This window comes from Lacerta agilis, chromosome 8 (assembly GCF_009819535.1).
Source record: "Lacerta agilis isolate rLacAgi1 chromosome 8, rLacAgi1.pri, whole genome shotgun sequence".
Classification (NCBI taxonomy): domain Eukaryota; kingdom Metazoa; phylum Chordata; class Lepidosauria; order Squamata; family Lacertidae; genus Lacerta; species Lacerta agilis.
The window spans coordinates 14,702,290-14,722,111 of NC_046319.1; the positions used below are offsets into that span (position 1 = coordinate 14,702,290).

At 44.9% G+C, this 19,822-nt stretch overlaps 1 protein-coding gene across 14 annotated transcripts in view; it reads left to right on the forward strand.

The window, feature by feature from the left end:
* RERE (arginine-glutamic acid dipeptide repeats) overlaps positions 1-19,822 on the forward strand; it is a 342,723-nt gene that overhangs the window by 268,202 nt on the left and 54,699 nt on the right. For all 14 annotated transcript variants that reach the window (XM_033156259.1, XM_033156258.1, XM_033156263.1 and 11 more), the window contains one exon: positions 6,218-6,298. In XM_033156259.1, the coding sequence (XP_033012150.1) occupies positions 6,218-6,298 (81 nt within the window). The remainder of the gene's footprint in view (positions 1-6,217; positions 6,299-19,822) is intronic.

Sequence of the window (19,822 nt, forward strand, 5' to 3'; positions counted from 1 at the left end):
CTTTTCGTTCTCAGCCCCCTGCTTTTCCAGGGACACAATAAATTTCCAAAAGTTCAACATACATGTGATGGAAAGCAGGGGGGGAACCCTATTATCTTTTATAAGATGCTCTGAGTATTGATTTGAATAGAAGAGCAGAGTTGAAATATGTATTGATAATAATTATGATGGTGGTGGCTAATCCACAAAAACTATAGCCAGGTTCCTAATAAGTACACAACTGTCTGTGTGCACCTGAAAGGGCTCTGGGCTTGGGTCTCTGGATAATCTGTGCACATTATGATACATGGCAAACTAGCTCCCGAAATCGACAAGGGCTTTCAAAAGCAAAGAGTGGTGTGAGATTATGATGATTTATTGAATTTATATCTGAGATATACATTTTTAAAACAAATACAAAGCACTTGCAAACATTCCCAAAACAATTACAATTTGAAACATTTAAAAACAGTTACAATTTTTTTTGAAAACAGTTAGAACATTTTTCTATCCAGTTATCTTAGGGTTGCCAGGAACAGTATTCTCCAGTAGCCTTGCTGAACCCTGAAGTTCCTTGCAGAATGATACCAGGGGTTCATTAATAAGATTAGTGTTGGCCGACAAACTCCCCTAGTAGACAGTTTGCCCATGACCACGGATTTGCAAGGGAATATTTCATGTTTTCTAGCGAAGAGCATAATCAGGGGTGTCTTAGCCATTGAGGCTCTGGCACAAGGTGCCATGACACCATGGCCTGAGGAGGGTGCCTGCACCCTCCAGCCACGCTGGCAGCGCCGCTCTCGTCTACATCTTCTCGGGCTGTGGACACGGGGAGGCTGTTGGCGAGCCTCCCGTTGGTGCTGCAGCCAGGGCTCCCTGGATGGCAGCGCCGTGCCACGCCACCGCTTCGGCCAAGCAGGCGGAGGTGGAGGTGGAGTACAGCTGGCAGCATCCCCACCCGCCCCTCCGCGCACTCTGGCTGCCCGCCGTGCCTGGCCCTGCCCAGCGGAGTGTGAGGTGTGCCGGAGGGATCTTCGCACCAGGGCGCCGGATTTACTTAAGACAGCCCTGAGCATAAAGGTGAGAACTAACAGGTCCAACCAATTCCCAAGCGAACTGAGTATGCACCCATTGAAATGGTCAAAGTAGGACAGGCAAAAGGAAAGTGTGACCAAAATCTAGAGGAAGATCTAGCACAGTGGTAAAGAACCTGTGCACCCCCCAGATTTTATTGGGACTCCCAACTCATCTCAGCCTCAGCCAGCACGGCCAGTTGTCAGGGTCAGAGGAGTTGTGTGGTCCACTAACACTTGGAGGGCCACAGATTCCTGAACTAGTTCCTGCAAGTTGCTGTGACTTTTGAGAATAGGGGGAGCCAGTGTGGTGTAGAGTGTCAGACTAAGACTTGAGAGACCAGGGTTCGAATCCCTGCTCAGCCTTGGAACTCATCGAATGACCTTGGGCCAGTCACCTTGCAGGATTCCCATGGGGAGGAAGAGAGCCAAATATGCCACCTAGAGCTCCTTGGAGGGAAGGTGAGATAAAAAAATTAAAAAATGCTGGAATAGGTGGACTTTGGTCTGGAGAATTACATTTTCAAGCAAGTGTTGCAGGCTCTGGATCAGAGACAGGCCTGATTGGTTGTGTAGTCCAAGACTTCTGGAGACTGGAGAAGGCTGGACAAGTTTATGCTTTTTGCTGGGAAGGGGCCCAGAGTTGTGTTGCAAATGTAAAACAATTGGGGGATTCTAGCATCTATACAATTTAGATGATGCAAGACTGTTAAGGTTTTCCCCCTTCATAATGTGCCCCAGAATCCACTGAAACATCCAGCAAGTTGGGGACGAGTTTTTTCTGAAGGTGTGATGCAGCTTATAGTAGGGATGGCCAATGTGGCCTACAATTCTCATCAGCCCCAGCTAGCATGGCTAATAGGGCTGTTGATGGAGATTGTAGTGCAAAACTTGGGGGGGGGGCACTGCATTGGATCCCCCTTGCATATAGGGTCTAATAAATGGAGGCCCATTTCCTTAAAAAAAAAAGAACATTTATTTGAACTGTGGAACTCCCCGCCCCCCAATACTGGTACAATTGTTAAATTCTTTTGCGGGGAGGGGACGCAACCGCAATTCCCCACTCTGTGGGCCAAAGTAAATAACCTGTCATAATGCATTTCACAAATGAGGATGCAAACCACAGGAGTAATGCACAGGAGAGGAAGGATCTCGTTCCTTGGCGCGGAGATTACTGGGGGTTGGGAACCTCAGAAATTGCTGGATTAAACTGGGGTTAGAGTAGAGCAAGCCGCAAAATGGTCCCCAAGCTACAGGGAGCAGTAGCCAAGGGTAATAGAGCTTCACCAGTAGGGCAGGAAGGTGGAAGCTGATAGTTATTTAAGAAAGAGGCCTGGTGTTTTATGTCTCTGCGAGAGGGACGCTTCTTTGGGTTGCTTTTGCTCCTCTGTTTAAAAATAAACCTCTGGCCTTCTATCACAGCAGCAGGTAGAGTTGCTAGACATATCTGATTTCAGAACATTTCTAGCTGGAGCCAGGTAGACCAGCCAACTGAATCCCACAAGCCCACAAAAGAACATAAGCTACCACCTACCACCACCCCCCCAATGCTGCAAATTCCATGGTGCTTAGAGATCCATGGCTTGTACCCAGTGTTAATCCTACCTATCAAAATAAATGGACACGACTAATTTAGGCCCATTAATTTAAGCAGGTCTGCTCTAGTAGGACATAAGTTGGATGCAACCCAGTGGTTTGTTCTGGCAGCCCCGCTTACTTAGAACTTAGGGTCTTTCTTTTTTACCACCCACTCCCATTAAAACGAGAATCTTTCTCAACCAACACAATCTACTCGTATTCTGTAGCAAAATCCGAACCGATCCTTGTTTGTGTTTATGGCTACGTGGCCCCCTCCACCCCCTGCATAAAATTTAGAAGGACTTTCTGAGTGAGATCTCTAGATGGATTAAAAATAGACTTTATTTGGGGAGACTTTTTGTATCTGGGGATTAGGTTATATTGAGCAAGCATCTCAATATGTTTCGATCCGAGTTTCAGTATCTGCTCAGGACCCATAAAAATTAGAGCACAAATGTGTTGATAGCTTTTACTGGATTATATGCAGACAAGTCCGTAATAAAGACAGCTGATGAGCCTTTTCATTCACACTCTTGGGTGCTAAGAATTTTCATTCAAAAAATGAAAATGGCTGTTAGGTGGTTGGCTACCTAACAGTCTGTTGCTCTTTTAGAACAAAGAAACAATAAGCAGAAGAAAACACCTGGGTGTGTCAATACTACATGAGTTGCTAGCATGGGCACCCACAGGATTCCCTGGTGCCTGGAGGGTCCCTGTCTCCCAGTGAAAGTAGGCTTTAAAGAAACATATTTTTAGAAAGTAGACATGTGTGTTTGGTTGTGGTGTGTGCAGGGCCCATGAGCATTTTTCCAGTTTGTAAATGGTACCTGTAGGCCCAAAAAGGTTGGCAGCCCCTGCTGGCTTCCCCCAAAAGAGTACTGGGAATTTGTATAATGAAAATGTTGGCAATTCTCCTTTAAAGATCCCAAGCCCCTCTTGCAGAACAAAACCCCTGAGTTCCCCCTTGGAAGACCTGCTCAGATACGGTATGTGTGCCATGGGTATGCTCAATGTGTTAATTAGAGTGTAAGCTTTGATGGTTAGATGTCATACTAACTCGGGGCATGAAGGCATGCTCAGGCGACAGCTTCCCACAATATAGGTTGTAGAATTTACTGCTAGACCAGAAGACTGGGCAATGGGACCACGACAAAGGGGTAGAAAGTTGCAGGGGCCAGAATCCAGCCAAAACCTTCCTAAAATATAGAGATTGGATCAAATGTAAATCATTGCAGTGCTGATATTTCAAATGACCTAGAACCCTTCCCCTGGGCAGAAAGCACAAGTAACCTATTTGATTTCTGAACATACTTGGACAAGTTTATTAAATATATTTTACTATTTTAATTAAGCACTTGGCTGTTGGTTTTTTGAGGTGTCAGGGAGATTGTTATCTTGTGGTCAACTCAGAATAAAATATTTCTTCCTCTCTGTGTATGTTGCTATAGGATTTGTATAAATCTTTGTTTACAGCATCCTAGGTTTGATCCCCCCACCCCACCCCGGCCATAGACTCACTAAGACTGACTTGTGATTGGGTTTGTGGTGGTATTTTTTTGTGCTTCGTGTTTGTGTTGTTAAACCGCCTTGCAGATAGAAAGGCAAGATATACTGGTACATATTTTAATTAAGTATGGGATTTGGGCCAAGTCTCCTTCCTTTCCTCTGTAGAGAACCTTTGGTCATGCAGATCTTGCTAAACTACAGTTCCCACCATCCCCCGGCCATTGCTTATGCTTGCTGGGGCTGATGGGAGTTTCAGTCCAACAACATCTGGCAGGCCAAAGGTTCCCCACATTTGGTCTAAGCCCACCCTTCTGTAATGCTGGTGCCTGCCTTGCAGGGGTGTTGTAATCAGCACAGCATGGATGGCCAACATGTTGTTGCTGGACAACAACTCCCACCATCCTGATTATTGGCCATGCTGGCTGCTAGGGAGTTGGAGTCCAACAGCATCTTGAGGACTTCAGGCAGCCGCCCCTGCACTACAGCATTAATGCATGTGCAGCAGCATTTATAAATCACATGGGTTTGGCACTCAATTGCCTGGTGGTATTAGCAGGGAATAATGAGAGTTGTTGTACCCCAGGAACCTCTGCGGGGCCCTTGCGTCGGCTGCTCCTCTTGCTAACGGTCCTACTAGAGCCTTTGCTGCGGGGAGTCTGCCTAGGTGATCCAGGCCGCCTTTTGCAGCTCGCCCGGTGCCTCTTGTTTCTCTCTTTCTCCCTTCTGCCGCTCAGCCCAGCTCAGATCACATGTTAAGCTGCCGCCGCCGCTGCCTCTTCCCTCCCCTTTTGTAGTGTCAGAGCCTCCCCCGGGTAACAAGCGATCCCCGGCTCCTCCGGCTGCCTCCTCCGCTGCCACCTCCGCGCAGGACGCCCCTACTTGGAGACCCAGGTTTTGACTCTTCCCCTCCACTCTCAGCAGCGGCGGAAACAGGCAAAGGAGAAAAGCTGCTCTCTGCTTTGGCGGCGGCTGGTTTGTTGCTTCGGAGTTCTTCTTCCTCCTCTTCCCCCTCCCAGAAGGGAAATCACCCCTCCACAGGGTGTGTTTGTGTGTGTGTGTTTGTACGTCAGTCATTTTTGTGCAATCGGTGTGTGCGCGTGCGTGTGTTTTGTGGGGGAGAGAGAGCGCTTTGAAAAACCTTTTTAAGGGGACACCCTTTGCTCCTTCTCCGGCTCTCTTTTCAATCCGGATTTAAACATCACTTTGAAACTCTCCTTTTCTCCCCTCCACCCCTCTCCCATTCTCTGTGTATTTAGGGGAGGAGTGTTGGAACCGAGAAATCTGCAAACACAGAAGTGTTGAGTTTTTGGGGGAGGTGGGGTGGGCTGTATTTTGTGTGTTGCGGTTTGTTTTTGTTTTGTTTTTAATCATTGCCAAACTGGATTATTTGAGAAGCCCAAACGGAAGTCTTTGGCAGCCCTGGATTTTGGAACTAAATATGGACTGATTCTCCCCCCAAAAAGGTGGGGAATAGTAAAGCAGTCTATTTCTTTTCGTGGAAGAGATTTATTTGGAAATCTTCTCATACACACACACACACACGTGTGTGTGTGTATAAATATATATAAACTTTCAAAAGAAACCTGGATGCTTTGAGCTCGAAATGAGTTTTTCATCTTTTCACAGCTCAGACAGCAACCCCATTCTCTGTCCAGAATTGTAGAGAAGGAAAAGCACTATTCTCTCGCTCCTCCACCCCCAGCTTAAGATGGAATTAGATCTCGCTTCAGGTTTTCAACGTTTATTTTCACGGAAACCAGCAGCTTGCCTTCTCAAAGTCCTCCAAACAAAGCACACAGCCTATGTCATTTTGTTCTAAAAGGTTGTTTTTTCTCGTGTGTTTCTTTTTTTAAAAAATCATTGAATCCTGGATGAGACTTGATACTGTTATATTCGGTGTCCTTAATTCTTACAACAACACTGAAATACGTATGTAAATTTGCAATTTCTGTGGGACTTAACCTGCATATTTGTGCATGTTTTTGTGCAACCCCTAATCCGGCAACTTTTTAAACTACTGTGCTGGTTAAAGAGATTTTCTGTTTGCCTCTGCTGACATTCTATTTTTGTTTTAAACACAGAAACGTTTCATTAAAGGGCTCAGACAGTATGGGAAGAACTTCTTCAGGATCCGAAAAGAGCTGCTTCCCAATAAGGAAACAGTAAGTATCCATGGACTTTATGTAACTTGTTTGTGTGTGTGCTCGTGTTTTATGGCACTCTGCATTCCTCCATTTGATCTTACAAAGCTGTTGCCTTTTAACCCTGTGCTGGGCTTTTAACTCAGCTGCTTCTGGGAGAGTTTTCAGAGCTGTTGTGTTCGTGCTCCCCCCCCCCCCAGCAATAGACTTGAGAAAGTAAACCAGTTTACTTTACAAACGCGTGTTTGATCAGCTGGCAGTTGATGGTGCTGGCAGTTTAGGGACGCAGCTCAGACCTAATTTTAAATGGATGATGTGATGATAGTTGTTGCGTTACTAAACTTGAAGGCCGCATTGAAGCCGATTCTAATTGCATTTCGAGGAACAGAAGTCTGTGTAGGGTGGGTCAGGGTGTCTGCCCTGGCTGTGTCAGAAGGTTGTTGTGTGTGTCACTTAACGCTTCAGCCGTTAGCAGATGACAGTTTTTGTTTCGCAGCCGATATAAGATCGTTCCTGCCACTACAAAACCATCCAGCTGACAGATTTTTTTTTTTTTGCTGAAAATCTTGCAGGTGCCTGCATTAGAGAAAATAAGAAATAAATGCCTTTCCTTTTAGAAAGCAGGGGAGATTAGGATCAGTTGAGGTCTAGTAGTTCCTGTCTCTAGAAGCTTCTGTTTTTAGAGCTGCTGGTAGTTTCTGTTTGTTGCTTGTGGAGGGGACAGGCTCCCTTTTTGCCTCTTGGGTAGGAAAAGAGCTATGAAAACGGCAGGCAGACGTAGTATTTGTCCCTGGGTTCTTGTTCCATGGGACACTTGCATATTTTTAAAGCAACATCAAGCTGATTGTTCAGCAAATGCTTGAAGAATGGTTTCTCATGGTGGAACCTCTTTGCCACGAAAATGTCGTCTTCATTTCTCTGAACAGAGGCAGGCAGGGAGAGAGTCACTGTGATTGTGAGTCATGGTTTTAATTTAATTGAGTAACTTGGACTCTTGAGCTTTTCCTCCATGGTGCGAAATACGACTGTTGAGCTACTGTTTTGTGACACGAGGACCTGTCATCGTGAAGGATTAATTGTAACATCACATACACCAGGCAGGCAGGCTTCCTGCAGAGTTTTTCTTGCTTTTTGTCCCCGCTATGGACAAATGATTATAAAGGAAAAGTAAACTTCTGCATTTTAATAACTTTCTCATTGGACAATGGCTCTGGGAAGAAAGTTACATCCTTTTATTTCAAAAACAGAAATGGACACACACCCTAACAAACATTGGCTTTTCTAAAAATGTATAAAGAAATAGGTTGTAAGCAGATATTTTTTGTTTTATGTATCTAACGAAGTCCTATTAAATTATTCACTCTCTACAATGATATGGGTATTTTTTTTATTTTTCCTTTTTTTGCAATGTCAGGTGGGGAAAAGGAGGTTTGCCCAGTCACCCTCATTGGACTTTGACTAAGTCATATAATTTGTGCCCTCCCCTTTAGAAGAAGGAAAAAAGTGGAGCAGGGAAGAGTTACGGGCTCTGTGACAAAAAGAACTCAGGGTGCTAACGCCACTCAAGCATCCCATTTTTATTGTGGGAGGCCTAAACATTTTGTGTTGGAGGAGATGGGGCATTGAAGCTCGAGCTGTTTGATGTCCTGTGTTGGGGTCTCAGCTGAGCTTTGGCCTCTCATGCCTCTAGTGGTAACTGATCTGCTAGTAACCTTTGACCTACAATGGATTGTTTAATCTCTGCTTCCTGTTCTTGCCCACAGGTTTCCTCTTGCTTGATCTTGCCTCCTCAATCAGGCAGAGCTCAAGAATTGGGGTGGGGGCAGGGGGGACAGAGTGTAAGGCCAGACACAGGCTTGCTCTTGTGTGTGCTGTAAAAAAGACAAAAATAATGCCTTTGATTTTGTTTTAGTAACTGGATTACCTCTACAATACAGGCTTTTTTGATTTGTTTTCATCTCCTAAAATGACCCCCCCCTTTTTTTTGCTTGATATTGTTAAGAACCGGGATAGGAAGGAAGGGCAACCCATAGTGAAAGTGAATCTAGAGCAACACAAGCCTTGAAGTGGAAGAGTGGCTCTTGTTTGTTGGGATCATGACACAGCTAGGACCAGCTTTTTCTACCCTTGGGTGCAAGTTCCAAGGCATATTTACCTGGCCTTGGTTAATTTAGCTGGTGGTGACTGCCTTGAATTTGACCTTGGGAATGCCAGTTAGAATGCATTACAACTGAAGATCTCTATTTTGTTTTGGATGATATTGTTTGGAATTTGCCTGCACTTCTTCTTCTTCTTCTTCTTCTTCTTCTTCTTCTTCTTCTTCTTCTTCTTCGTCTTCTTCTTCTTCTTCTTCTTCTTCTTCTTCTTCTTCTTCTTCTTCTTCAAATGCTAAGCACCTGGACCCCAGAATTTTTTGCCTACCATTTTCATCCTTTTACCCAGAACCCAGTCCAAGATCAGTGAAGAGGAGTTAGTTTTGGTGAGTTGTAGCCAAAGCTAGTCCTACTCCAGAGTAGACCAGTTGAAATTAATGGATATGGCTAACTTAGGCCCATTAAATTAACTGGGTCTACTTGAGTGGATGTGCCTTCTGCACAATATATTACAACCAAAGCCTTAGGCTAGTATACTCTGAATTGAACTTGTGCATGTGTATTAAATGGCTGTGTGAACTTAAATTCCTTCTGGTTTGAAATTTCCTCATCTTGCAAACAAGTCCACAAAAAATTGCTAGCCTACTATGGTTTTTTTTAGCCTGCTTTCACATATGGATGGGATATAAGTGCATTTAATTAATTAATTAATTAATTAATTAAATAATTATGTTAGTCACCCATGGCATAAAGGAGCAGAAGTGCCAGCTTTCCTAATTCTTTCCTTCCTGAAGTCTCCTAGTGGAGATTTCCTTGCCATCAGCAACCAAGCACAATGCTGTGGGAAAGGGCCCTAATTAAGGGGCAGAAAACCTGCTTTGCATGCAGACGATCCCAGCTTCAATTTCCAATGGCCTCTCCAGGTGGAGATGAGTCTGAAACCCAGGAGAGCCATTGCCAGTCAGCGTAGACAGTTGTGAACTAGGTGGACCAATGGTCTGAATCATCATAAGGCAGCTTCCTAACAAAATGAATTTCAATAGTGACAAATGTAATGTTCCACACTTAAGCAGGAAGAGGCTGCACAAATATAAGATGGGGGACACCTGGCTTGCATGTGTGCATGTGCATGTGAAAAGAATTTTGGGGTCTTAGTAGACCACAAGCTTAACATGAGTCACCAGTGTGAGTGCACAGCAAAAAATGCCTTTCTAGGCTGCATCAACAGAAGTATAGTGTCCAGACCAAGGAAGTCACAGTCCTGCTCTATTCTGCCTTGGTCAGACCACACCTGGAGTACTTTGTCCACTTCTGGGCACCACAATTTACAAAGGATATTGGCAAGCTGGAAGGTGTGCAGAGGAAGGTAACCAAGATGATCAAAAGTCTGGAAGCCAAGCCTTATGAGGAATGGTTGAGGGAACTGGGTATGCTTAAGCTGGAAAAGAGACAACTGAGAGGTGCTGTGATAGCCACCTTCAAATATCTAAATGGGTAGAGCCAGATCATTTTCTTCTGCTCTGGAGGTTAGGACCTGAACCTAGGGCTTCAAGTTACAAGAAAGGAGATTCCAACTAAACACCAGGAAGAGCTTTCTGACACTAAGAGCTGTTTGATAGTGGAAAAGTCTCCCTCCAGAGGTGGTGGACTTCCTTGGAGGTTTTTAAGCAGAGGTTGGATGGCCTTCTGTCATGGTTGCTTTAGTTGAGATTCCTGCATTGTAGGGCATCAGACTAGATGTTCCTCGGGGTCCCTCCCAACTCTTACACTTCTATAATTCAATAGAGGGAGGGAGGACTCCCACATCCTATGTATCTGCTATATTTGCTTTTCAAGTGTGGCAAGGGGACCTCTCACCAGTTAGTGTGGGCCCCTGGTGGACATGTTTTTAAAAACAGATTCTGCATTCTACTCCACAATTTGTGAGCTGGTTGTGCAGGAACCAAGGCTCCTAAGAATATTAGTCCTGCTGGATCAGAACATCTAGTCAAGCATCCACAGTCCCACAATGACCAACCAAATGTCTCTGGGAAGCCCAAAAGGAGGACACAAGATTGAAGTTGCCTCGCTTTCCCAGAGTTTGGCATTCAGAGATGTGCTGCCCCTGATCCTGGGGGCAAGTGGAGCTAAGGTATCACCATTATGACTCATAGTCACTGATAGCCTAATCCTCCATTAATTTGTCTGATACCCTTTTAAAGTCACCCAGGTTGATGGCCATCACCACCTCTTATTCTGAGTTTGGTCTGCTCCTTACAGAAACCAGGGTGCTGAGTCTGACGTAGGAAAACCTGACAATTTTAGAGGGATTGGGATAGTTCAGGGTATGTGAACCTTGGAGAGGAAGAAGGGTTTGCATTTGCATTTTTATATTCAGTTATTGACATATAAATTAATGCTACACATTTCCTTTGCAAATCAGACTATAACAAGTTGCCTGCCTGCCTGCCTTCACATACCAACCTGTTTTAAGTTATTTGGTGCTATTCAATAGCCCGAATGGAAAGAACTGTCTCTTTTTACAAAGGGGTTGGTTTCTGTTCGCCTGGAGGTGATAGTTACTTGCTGTGCTGTTGCAGGTAACTGACTTTTCACCTGCTGTAGGTTGATTTTCATGTTTCATTTTCATAATTTGTACACTTCCACCCTCCATTTAAAAAAACTAAATGGTAGTTAAATTTCTTGCTGTCATCTTACTTTTAATCTAGGGTTTAAGGAGATCATATTCCTACAGATACACTCCCTTCATCCTTTCTTCTCAATAAACCAAGGTTTTAAATTTATCTTGCAGCTATTGATTTTTATTTTCTAGCCTGCTGCGTTACTAGTTTCTGGACATGTTACAGTTAAAATAATTTGTGTTCTAATAAACATTGGACTGAAACATCTGTCAGATCTCACACCTGGGCCCTGAAAGGCCATAACTGAGCGTCAGTGACTAAGAATGTACCTGTTTATTCCATTGCTGTTATAAGGGTGTGTCGAAAGTAATGTTCCCAAAAAGGCAGTGGTACAGTCTTCCTTGGGATTGTACTGCACAAAAATGCCAGGGGAAGATTATATGTTTTGTAAGTGACCAAAAAGTAGAAAGTTAGCGTGTCAGGGAGGCTGGGACATCTTAATGTGGTGGTATGTGACCTTCCCACGTGCAGAGAGAGAGAAATTGATGGGGATGCTAGGGCAGCATCCAAATGCGCAGTTTCAGAGTTGAATCTTCGACTGGTACAATTCCAAGAGGACTGTACCACATGCTTCCTCATCCCACCCTTGCGTCTGAATTTGTTTTGAGGGATTGTCCAAATGAGCTTTCAGCTTACAGGTTGGGATGAGGCATGATGTGTGGAACCCTGAAGTTGCTGGACTGCACCCAAAGGTGTATTATTATTATTTTTAAGGCATTATTTCTCTCTCCTGTTTTCCTCTCAGGCCAAGGGCAGCATTGTTGGGACAGGTTGCCCGGGCTAAACAAATGACGCTTTTAGTACCTTAGGAGGTAAGAATCACCACAGTGTTGCCCTTTCCAACCTCCAGAGTTATTTAATTTTATATTGGGGGTCCTAGACAAACAGTGGCATTCTTGGCTCATTAACACTTAATCTAGTGTTACATAATCCCACAATTTGGCTTTCTTAAACAGTTTCTGCTCAAAAGACACACACACACACACACCCCTCTGATGTGTTGCAATGCTGCACATGTGGTTTAAAAAAGGTCATGGTACTTTTTTCTTACGCCCACAGAGGTTTGGTAGGAGGTTTTGTTGGGGTCCTCAGCTCCACCTGTGCAATCTACACAGGCTGACTCTGAACAGATGCAGCAGTGCATTTGCAAGCAGGCTGGAGTTAATGATTCTCCCTCTTCCCCCAACCACCTGCCCCCACTTAAACTGCAAATTTCCTTTAATGAAGGGAATGGGATAATTGCTTAGGCAAGGGCTTTTCACCCCCTCAGTGCAAAGCCCTGACTTTCTCTGAACCTCAGACATTCCCACCCACCCCTTTTAACTGTGGATCTCATAACACTTCTTTTTTTCTTTTTTTAATGCAGGGAGCAAAGCCTTAATTGTGCATAGACAGTATGGACACAACCCTCTTGCCCTGCTTTCCCACAGGAAGTCTTTATTTTTGTTTAGAAGGTTTGTTTCCCTAATGATGAGGCATATTAATATAGCGTCAGGGCCTTGGCACTTAATTTTCTCACTTGCCATGTAAGCATTTTTGTTGTTGCTACTGCTCTTCAAATACCATACCTTCTCTCCCCCACCCCACCTTAATAACTTGCTCTCTCCCTCCCTTTCCATCTCCCTCCCTCTCTCCCCTCTCTTCCTGATGCAACCAAAGCTGAAATTTCCCATTAGGGCTGGAATCAGCTGCCAACATAAACAGCCCCTACTTCTGCTCCTCTTCGTTCTGGCCTGCCTTGTTCTGGATATTGAAGGGGGTGGGGTTTTTCGTTTCTGTGAAATTGCAGGCTGGTCTTCCGTTTATTAAGTCAGATAATGGCCTGATTCTGCCCCTACCCACCCCTCTTTTTGTATTTAGCCACAGCAGAAATGCTGCATTAAAGTCCAGCCTGGTGATCAACAGCTGTAGGAGTAGTTCTTGGCTTGGCAGGGGCATCATTTATGGAGGAGGGAGGCCCATCCTCCCCACCCCATCCTATGTTTCAGGCCTCATGGAGCTATTCCTCCAGAATGCTTGGTTCTTGTGCAGTGCTACAAAATAGCTGCCACAAAACTTCCAATGCACACTATTTTGTGTGTGTGTGTGTGTGTTTTACATCCATTTTTCTTCATTTGGTTTCCTTCAGTGTAAATATGTACAAATGCAGGCCTCCAAGTCACGTAATCAATCTTGTCTCCTGAAATCTTTGCCCACTCTCACCCACACAACAGACTGCAACAGTGGGCCTGCTGGTTTGCTCAGAATTGGCAAGCCGTTCGCATATGCTGCAAAGCCATCTCTCCCCCTCCCCCACCTCCCCCAGCAAGGGATGTTTCCCCACTGAATGTCTAGTCTACCCCACTCATTTAAACAATTAATCTCAAACACGCTTCGCAAAGACCAGCCTCTGCCATGATCCAGCAGGTATCTTCTTGTGTTCTTGTGCCACCTAAGCAAGGACCCACACACCACACGCAGACTGTTTTGTTCTAGGAACAAATGAAGGGATCTGAGAAACAGAAATTTCCAGAACATCCCAAAATTATAAGGTCTCGGTGTGATGAGGCCTTGTGTCTTTGAGAGAGAGGGGGGGCTTACAGTACATGTAAAAGAAACACCCAGATGTGGGTGGGGAGAGAGAAATTCTCATGTTTGAGTCCTTCTCACCATCAAAGACTTTCTGCCCATGGAAAGGTACTACGTCAGTGAGAATGGTTCTTTCTTGAGCTGGCCTCACCTGCCCAAAGCAATGCCTTTAGCTCTCTGCGTAAACTCAGTTTCTGATGGAAAGGAGCAGTTGAAACACATGGCGCTGCTCTTGCTCCATTATCAACTGGTATGGATCCTAGAATCAATAGAGTTGGAAGGGCTCCCAAGGGTCATCTAGTCCAACTCCCCTCAGGAATCTTGACACACAGTACCATGTACTTGTCCTAAAAATTTGACCAGGCTCAAATTTAGTAGTAATGACTTTTAAAAAATTTGTTTGGACTTCTAGTACCAAAGAGAGATGATGAAAGCTGAACCAGTAGGCATGATCTCTGAAGTTAGTGGAGATGCCTTGAAAGCAGTTAAGCTGAAGGTATTTTCTCCAGATTTTTCTGGGTTCAAAATGGGGTGAGGATCTGATTGTTAAAGCTGATAATCTACCTACCATGTTAGCTGATAGCAAGAATGGGTTTGCTTGAAAACCCGCATTCTGACAACTTGTGTAAAACTGCCATGCGCATAGACTCTGCTTGCTTGTGCTGAGTATGACTTCATAGCTTAAAACTTCAGCCGAGTATGCAATTCCAGTGCTATTTTTGGCCAGCAAGTCTTTGGCTTTCAAGTTTTGCCTTGCACAGGTGTTCTGAATGGGCCTGGCAGGTATGCATCTTCCCACCTTGAGACTACGCATATCCAAAAGGCTTACAGCCTTGTTTCCACCACTTCTACCTCAATGCACTGCTGGATACAGATGGAAAAAAGCAAATTTGTGCCAGTGGAGGCGGAAAAGCGACGTTCCACCACAGAGAGATTGAACCAATCCCTCTGGAGAGATTTCAGTGAGGGATTAAGCAAACAAGACAAGGAAGTACGCCTTAATAACATAGAAGTATTAAAAAGAGACAGAAAAGAATTAAACATGCATATAGTTTACTGCATGGGTGGCCAACGTGGTTCCCTCCAGGTTTTTTCAGACTGCATTTCCCACCATCCCTGGCTATTTGCCATGCTAGCGGGGAATGATGGGAGTTGGAGTCCACAACATTTAGAAGGGGAACCATTGGTTATCCATGCACATATGAAAAAAAGAATCTGCAGAGAATTAAAAATACCCAGGTTGTCTAGTATGGAACCATGTCATCTTAAATTGTTTGCAATTTTTACAGTGACAAAAGTTTACCCTTAGCCAAGCTGCTTATTTGGAGCAGGTTGGTAAAGATATTTCTGGTATGTTGCATGCTGGTTACACTTGTTTATGGACTTTCAAAGACTATGATGGTGAGCTACTGGGGCTCAGTTGAGTTGGAGGCAGCCATTTGATGTGAGAGAAAGCAAGCGCCTGTCCCCTGCAGCCTCCGGGAGCAGAGCCAAGTTCTTTAACCTCTTGGCTGCTGCCCTGCTTGAGTAGCCCCTCCCGTGCCCCGAAATATATTTCCAGATGCAGTTGTCCCCGAAATCATAAAACAGGAGCCGGCCTTCTGGTGCCAACATTGGATTCTGCTAGCTCTGTTTACCACGGGCAGTAAATCAAGCCAGCTATTTATGCAGCAGCTCTGTTTTCTAGTTTACTTAGGAGATTGAAACCATGATGTTTGCTTTTGTTCATCAGGTTTACTGTGTGCTAGAAGTAAAATATTATTGCAAGCAAGAGGGGAGCCATTAGCAGATTGCATCTTGCCTGTGCTGTGAGCCAATGACTCTGCTGCTGGTTTCTGGGAGAGGCAGGTACTTACTTGGGAGAGCAGAGCCAAATTCTGTAGGGGAAATCGATGCCCCGCTGCCTGGTTTTTGCACACACACACACACACACACACACACTTTCACTTTTAGCATTTTGAAATGCTCTTTCAGTAATTCCTTCGTGGTTCCTAATATTGTTACATCTTCTACTATATATTTTGGAAACTTGTGCATCTGCCTTCTATGCTGGGGGTTCCCAGACTGTGATCCCCAGTGGTCTGCGGCTTGTCTGTGAATTTGTGTTTAAAGAGGGGAGACGGCTTATATATCACATTAAATATGCTGATCTTTAGTTGTATTTTTATTGCTGCTTTTATTTCTTGTATTGTCTTTTAATGTTGTACAATGTGAATTTTGTCAACGGTACAACTGTGTTTGGGTCCCATATATCTGGAGAGTCCTAAGGACTGAAGCAGCAGTCTTAAGGCATATGCTTTGTTCCTGTGACTCTCATGGCCATTAGGGAAGGGCCTTAGGTCAGTGATATTGCACACGCTTGTCATGCAGAAGGTCCTTTGTTCAGTCCCTAGCAACCACTGGTAGAGCTGCTGCTGCCAGTCTTTGTAGACAGTACTGAGCTGACTCATTCTAAGGAGCTTCCTATGGCATGGCCAGCAGGCAGTGTAAACTTGGAATCTTCTACCATCTCCAGGGATATCCCAGTAGGCACATAAATGGACTCTTCGGTAGACAGGTCAATATGAAAACAGCGTCCTGAGAGTAGGAAGTTTGACAAGCAATTGCCCTCTGAACCATCTTCAAAGTGTGCTCCCTCATCACTTGCCGAAGAGGCACCCCCTCTGTTCCTGGGGAGCTACAGTTGGCCCTCTGCAAATGTCTCCTTTTATATTCCAAGCTGATCCAGTATATTTTGCCCGCTTAGACAAAAAGAGAGACCTCTCCACTTTCAGCTAAGATAAGGAAGTCCTAAGTGGCCCTTTTCTCTTTCACCTGCCTGAAAATGTGTACCCATCTCCTGCACAGTTTGAGGAAATAAGATGCATGGTCTCAGAAGGATAATGCATTTTCAGTTTTTTAGGCAAGTCTCCTTCCTTCCTGTTTGAAACATCTCAGCATGACCCTTGAAGCATAGTTTGCATTCCTGGCTGGTAGGGAGGATCCTTCAGCTGTTTGGCTACACATCAGCGGAGGCCTCTGCAGTTAGTGAGTCGCCTTGTTAAGGTTCATTATAGGGGCTGTGCTTGGGCGAAAACTGTGCCTTTATAAAAAGCTTCCTTAGATCAGCTTTTGACAACCTGATGCCCTTCAGATTTTGGACCTACATCTCTCTTCAGCCCCAGCCACCACTGTTGGGAGCTGTAGCTCAGAGCATCTGGAGGGGGCTAGGTTAGGATAGGTGGCCTTATATGTTCATGTATTACAGTGATGGCCAAACTTGGCCCTCCAGCTGTTTTGGGACTACAAAGTCTGTTAGCTAGGGATGATGGGAGTTGTAGTCCCAAAACAGCTGGAGGGCCAAGTTTGGCCATCACTGATGTATTACATGACCACTTGGAATAGCACAACATTGGAGAAGAAGCTGTGTCTTTTGGGTGTGGCCAGCCTCAACATAAGGGGTAAGGCACCTTTCAGAATAGGCTGGCACCATTTTGATTGGTCCCAGCATATTTTGAACAACTGGTGACATGGAGGGTAAAATAAAGTCCTCTGTTGGCTTTTTTTGGAAAACATTTTCCCCCTTCCTACCCTCTCATTTTCTTAGGGGAATTAGGAGAAGAAGGAAGGAAAGGGTGTGTAGAAAGTTTGGCAAATACCAATCTCCAACATGGCTGATGAGCCAGCCCACAGCTTGCCCAGGAGACTTGCCCCGGACTCTGCTCTTTTCAGGACGACTCTCATTGCCAATAGTGGCTGTTGGCCATTGGGACTGTTAGGACTGAAGGCAAGGAGGCTAACAGTAGGTAGAGCCAGAGTGAACGCAGGCAGAGCCAGCTAACTCTGGCTTTTTGCCTCCAACCACCTCCTTCTTGAGAAAACCCTGCAAGGAAGGAAGAGGGAAGTGACAGTCGGTGCTGGGCATGGTTGAAAGTAAGAAGTCAGGCAGGTGGGAGCTGAATTAGTGGGCACACGGAGGTTGGTGGGGCAATGCCCCATTTGCTCTAAGACACCAGCCTCCACTGCTCCTTGCGCCAGCCTGGGACACCCCATCCACTTTGTTGCACAGAACATCCTTTCAGTTGTTTTGGAATAGATCTACTTCAAGAAATGCTTCCATTCTTGCCTCTTTCGAAGTGGCTTTTATGGGAGAACTTCCTGGCAGATAGTGCCCTAGGTTAATTGGAGCAAAGAGGAAGGCCAGTTTGATTCCTCCTCCTCTTCCACTTCCCATACTAGCTTTTATGGGGCAGCCCTGCCCTCTCCTGCTGTGGCTCAGGGATTTCCTTCATGCTCTGTGAAGTTGGGCAGCCCGAGAGCCTTCTTCCTCCTGCAGTAGCATTTTCTCCCTTTCTGCACACAGGGCTTTTCTGACGTAAAAGGTAGGCCTTTCTTCAAGCCCTTCCTTGCAGCCAGGGTTGCTTGGGGGGTGGGGCCTTTGCTAATGCTGTTGCGAAACATATTAGGTGGCTTTCGTCTTTGTTCAAAAGTTGCACTGAAAGCCCTGGGCACGGGGCCAGAGGGGAGGATGTGATACACGGGAAATGTTTTCTTTTTCCCTTTGTGCCTGTTGGAGTTTTGATTAGCTTTGTTGCCAGTAAGCTTAATTATGTTCCCTCGCCTTAAAAAAAGAAAGAAAGAAAGCAAAAGCAAAAGAGACGACTCTTGCCAGGGCTCCCAAACTTTCATTACTTAAACTAGAAGATAAATTAATCAAAAACCTGCTTGTTTTCTTCTTCTTCTGAAAGTAGCAAAATGATTCCAAGGTGGTGGTAATGATGATGATGATGATGATGATTAGCCACCCATCTGACTGGGTAGCCCCAGCCCCTCTAAGCAGCTTCCAGCAAAATATAAAAACAGCAATACAGCTTGTTAAATGTGTAGTGGCCAGGGGCATGGCAATAGCCGTACATGTCCACTTGATCACTTTGATCTGCAGAACTGGCACTTTGATCTGCAGAACTGGCACATAATACTTGCAACAAATTGGTCTTTTATTGTGGCAGAACATACACTTTGGAACTCCCCGCCTATGTAAGGCAGTTGCCTTCGCTGTACTCTTTTTGGCACCTGCTAAACATACTTTTGTTTAGATAAGCCTATACAGACATGTACAGTGTTGGCATGTACTTTAATCCCCTTTTGCTTACTGTTGATTTTTAGATACATTTTTAAACTGTCTTTTTACAGTGCTATCAAATACCTCTCGTGTTTCAGAAATCTTGGGCCATGCAGCACAGATGGACAGTGCTGTGTAGAATAATTGCACCAATTTAGCGAAAAGGTGTGGGGTTTTTTGTTTGTAAATTGATTAGAGGTTTTATTGTAATCTAGTGGCGTGTAAATTTTGTTAAGTAAACAAATTCAAAGCTTACACATCCATGTTAAGAAGTACAAGCCCTATGGACACCCACAACCATTCTATTTTATTCTAGAAGGCAGGGAGGCAGACAGATGGACCAACAAATGTAGGGGACTTCCTCACGAGCTGGAAACAGTAGTCTATGCTTTCTCTAGTTGCTTCCTGTTCTGGCTTGACTTCAGTTTTGTTCTTCCATCGCCTGTGGCTTGCAGGTGCAGTTTGGTGCCTGTTAACAGCACAACACTATCCCCTAAAGTTTCTCATGCACGTTACTGACTTCAAGAATTTACCACCTTACTATGGGACAGAAGCCATCCAAATTTAAGGTGCTTTTAAATCCATCAAATTTGATGGAAGGCACGTAAGCAAGTACTTAACTTTGCCCCTTGAAATCAGTGGGATAGGAAAGTGCCCACATTTTGGCTGCTTTAAGATTCAGGACAGACAAAAGAAAGTCCTCCTCCACCTAGTGCAGGGGTAGGCAACCTAAGGCCCGGGGGCTGGATGCGCTCCAATCACCTTCTCAATCTGGCCTGTGGACGGTCCGGGAATCAGCGTGTTTTTCCATGAGTAGAATGTGTCGTTTTATTTAAAATGCTTCTCTGGGTTTTTTGTGGGGCATAGGGATTTGTTCACCCCCCCCAAAAAAATATAGTCTGGCCCACCATATGGTCTGAAGTATGGTGGACCGGCCCACGGCTGAAAAAGGTTGCTGACCCCTGACCTGGTGCATAGTTAATATGGCGTTCGCTCCCACAAGAGGCAGTGATGGCCACCAACTTGGTTGTCTTGAAAAGAGGTTGAGACAGATTCATAGAAGAGAAAGCTATCTATGTTCTCCTAGCCTAAGAGCTAATGC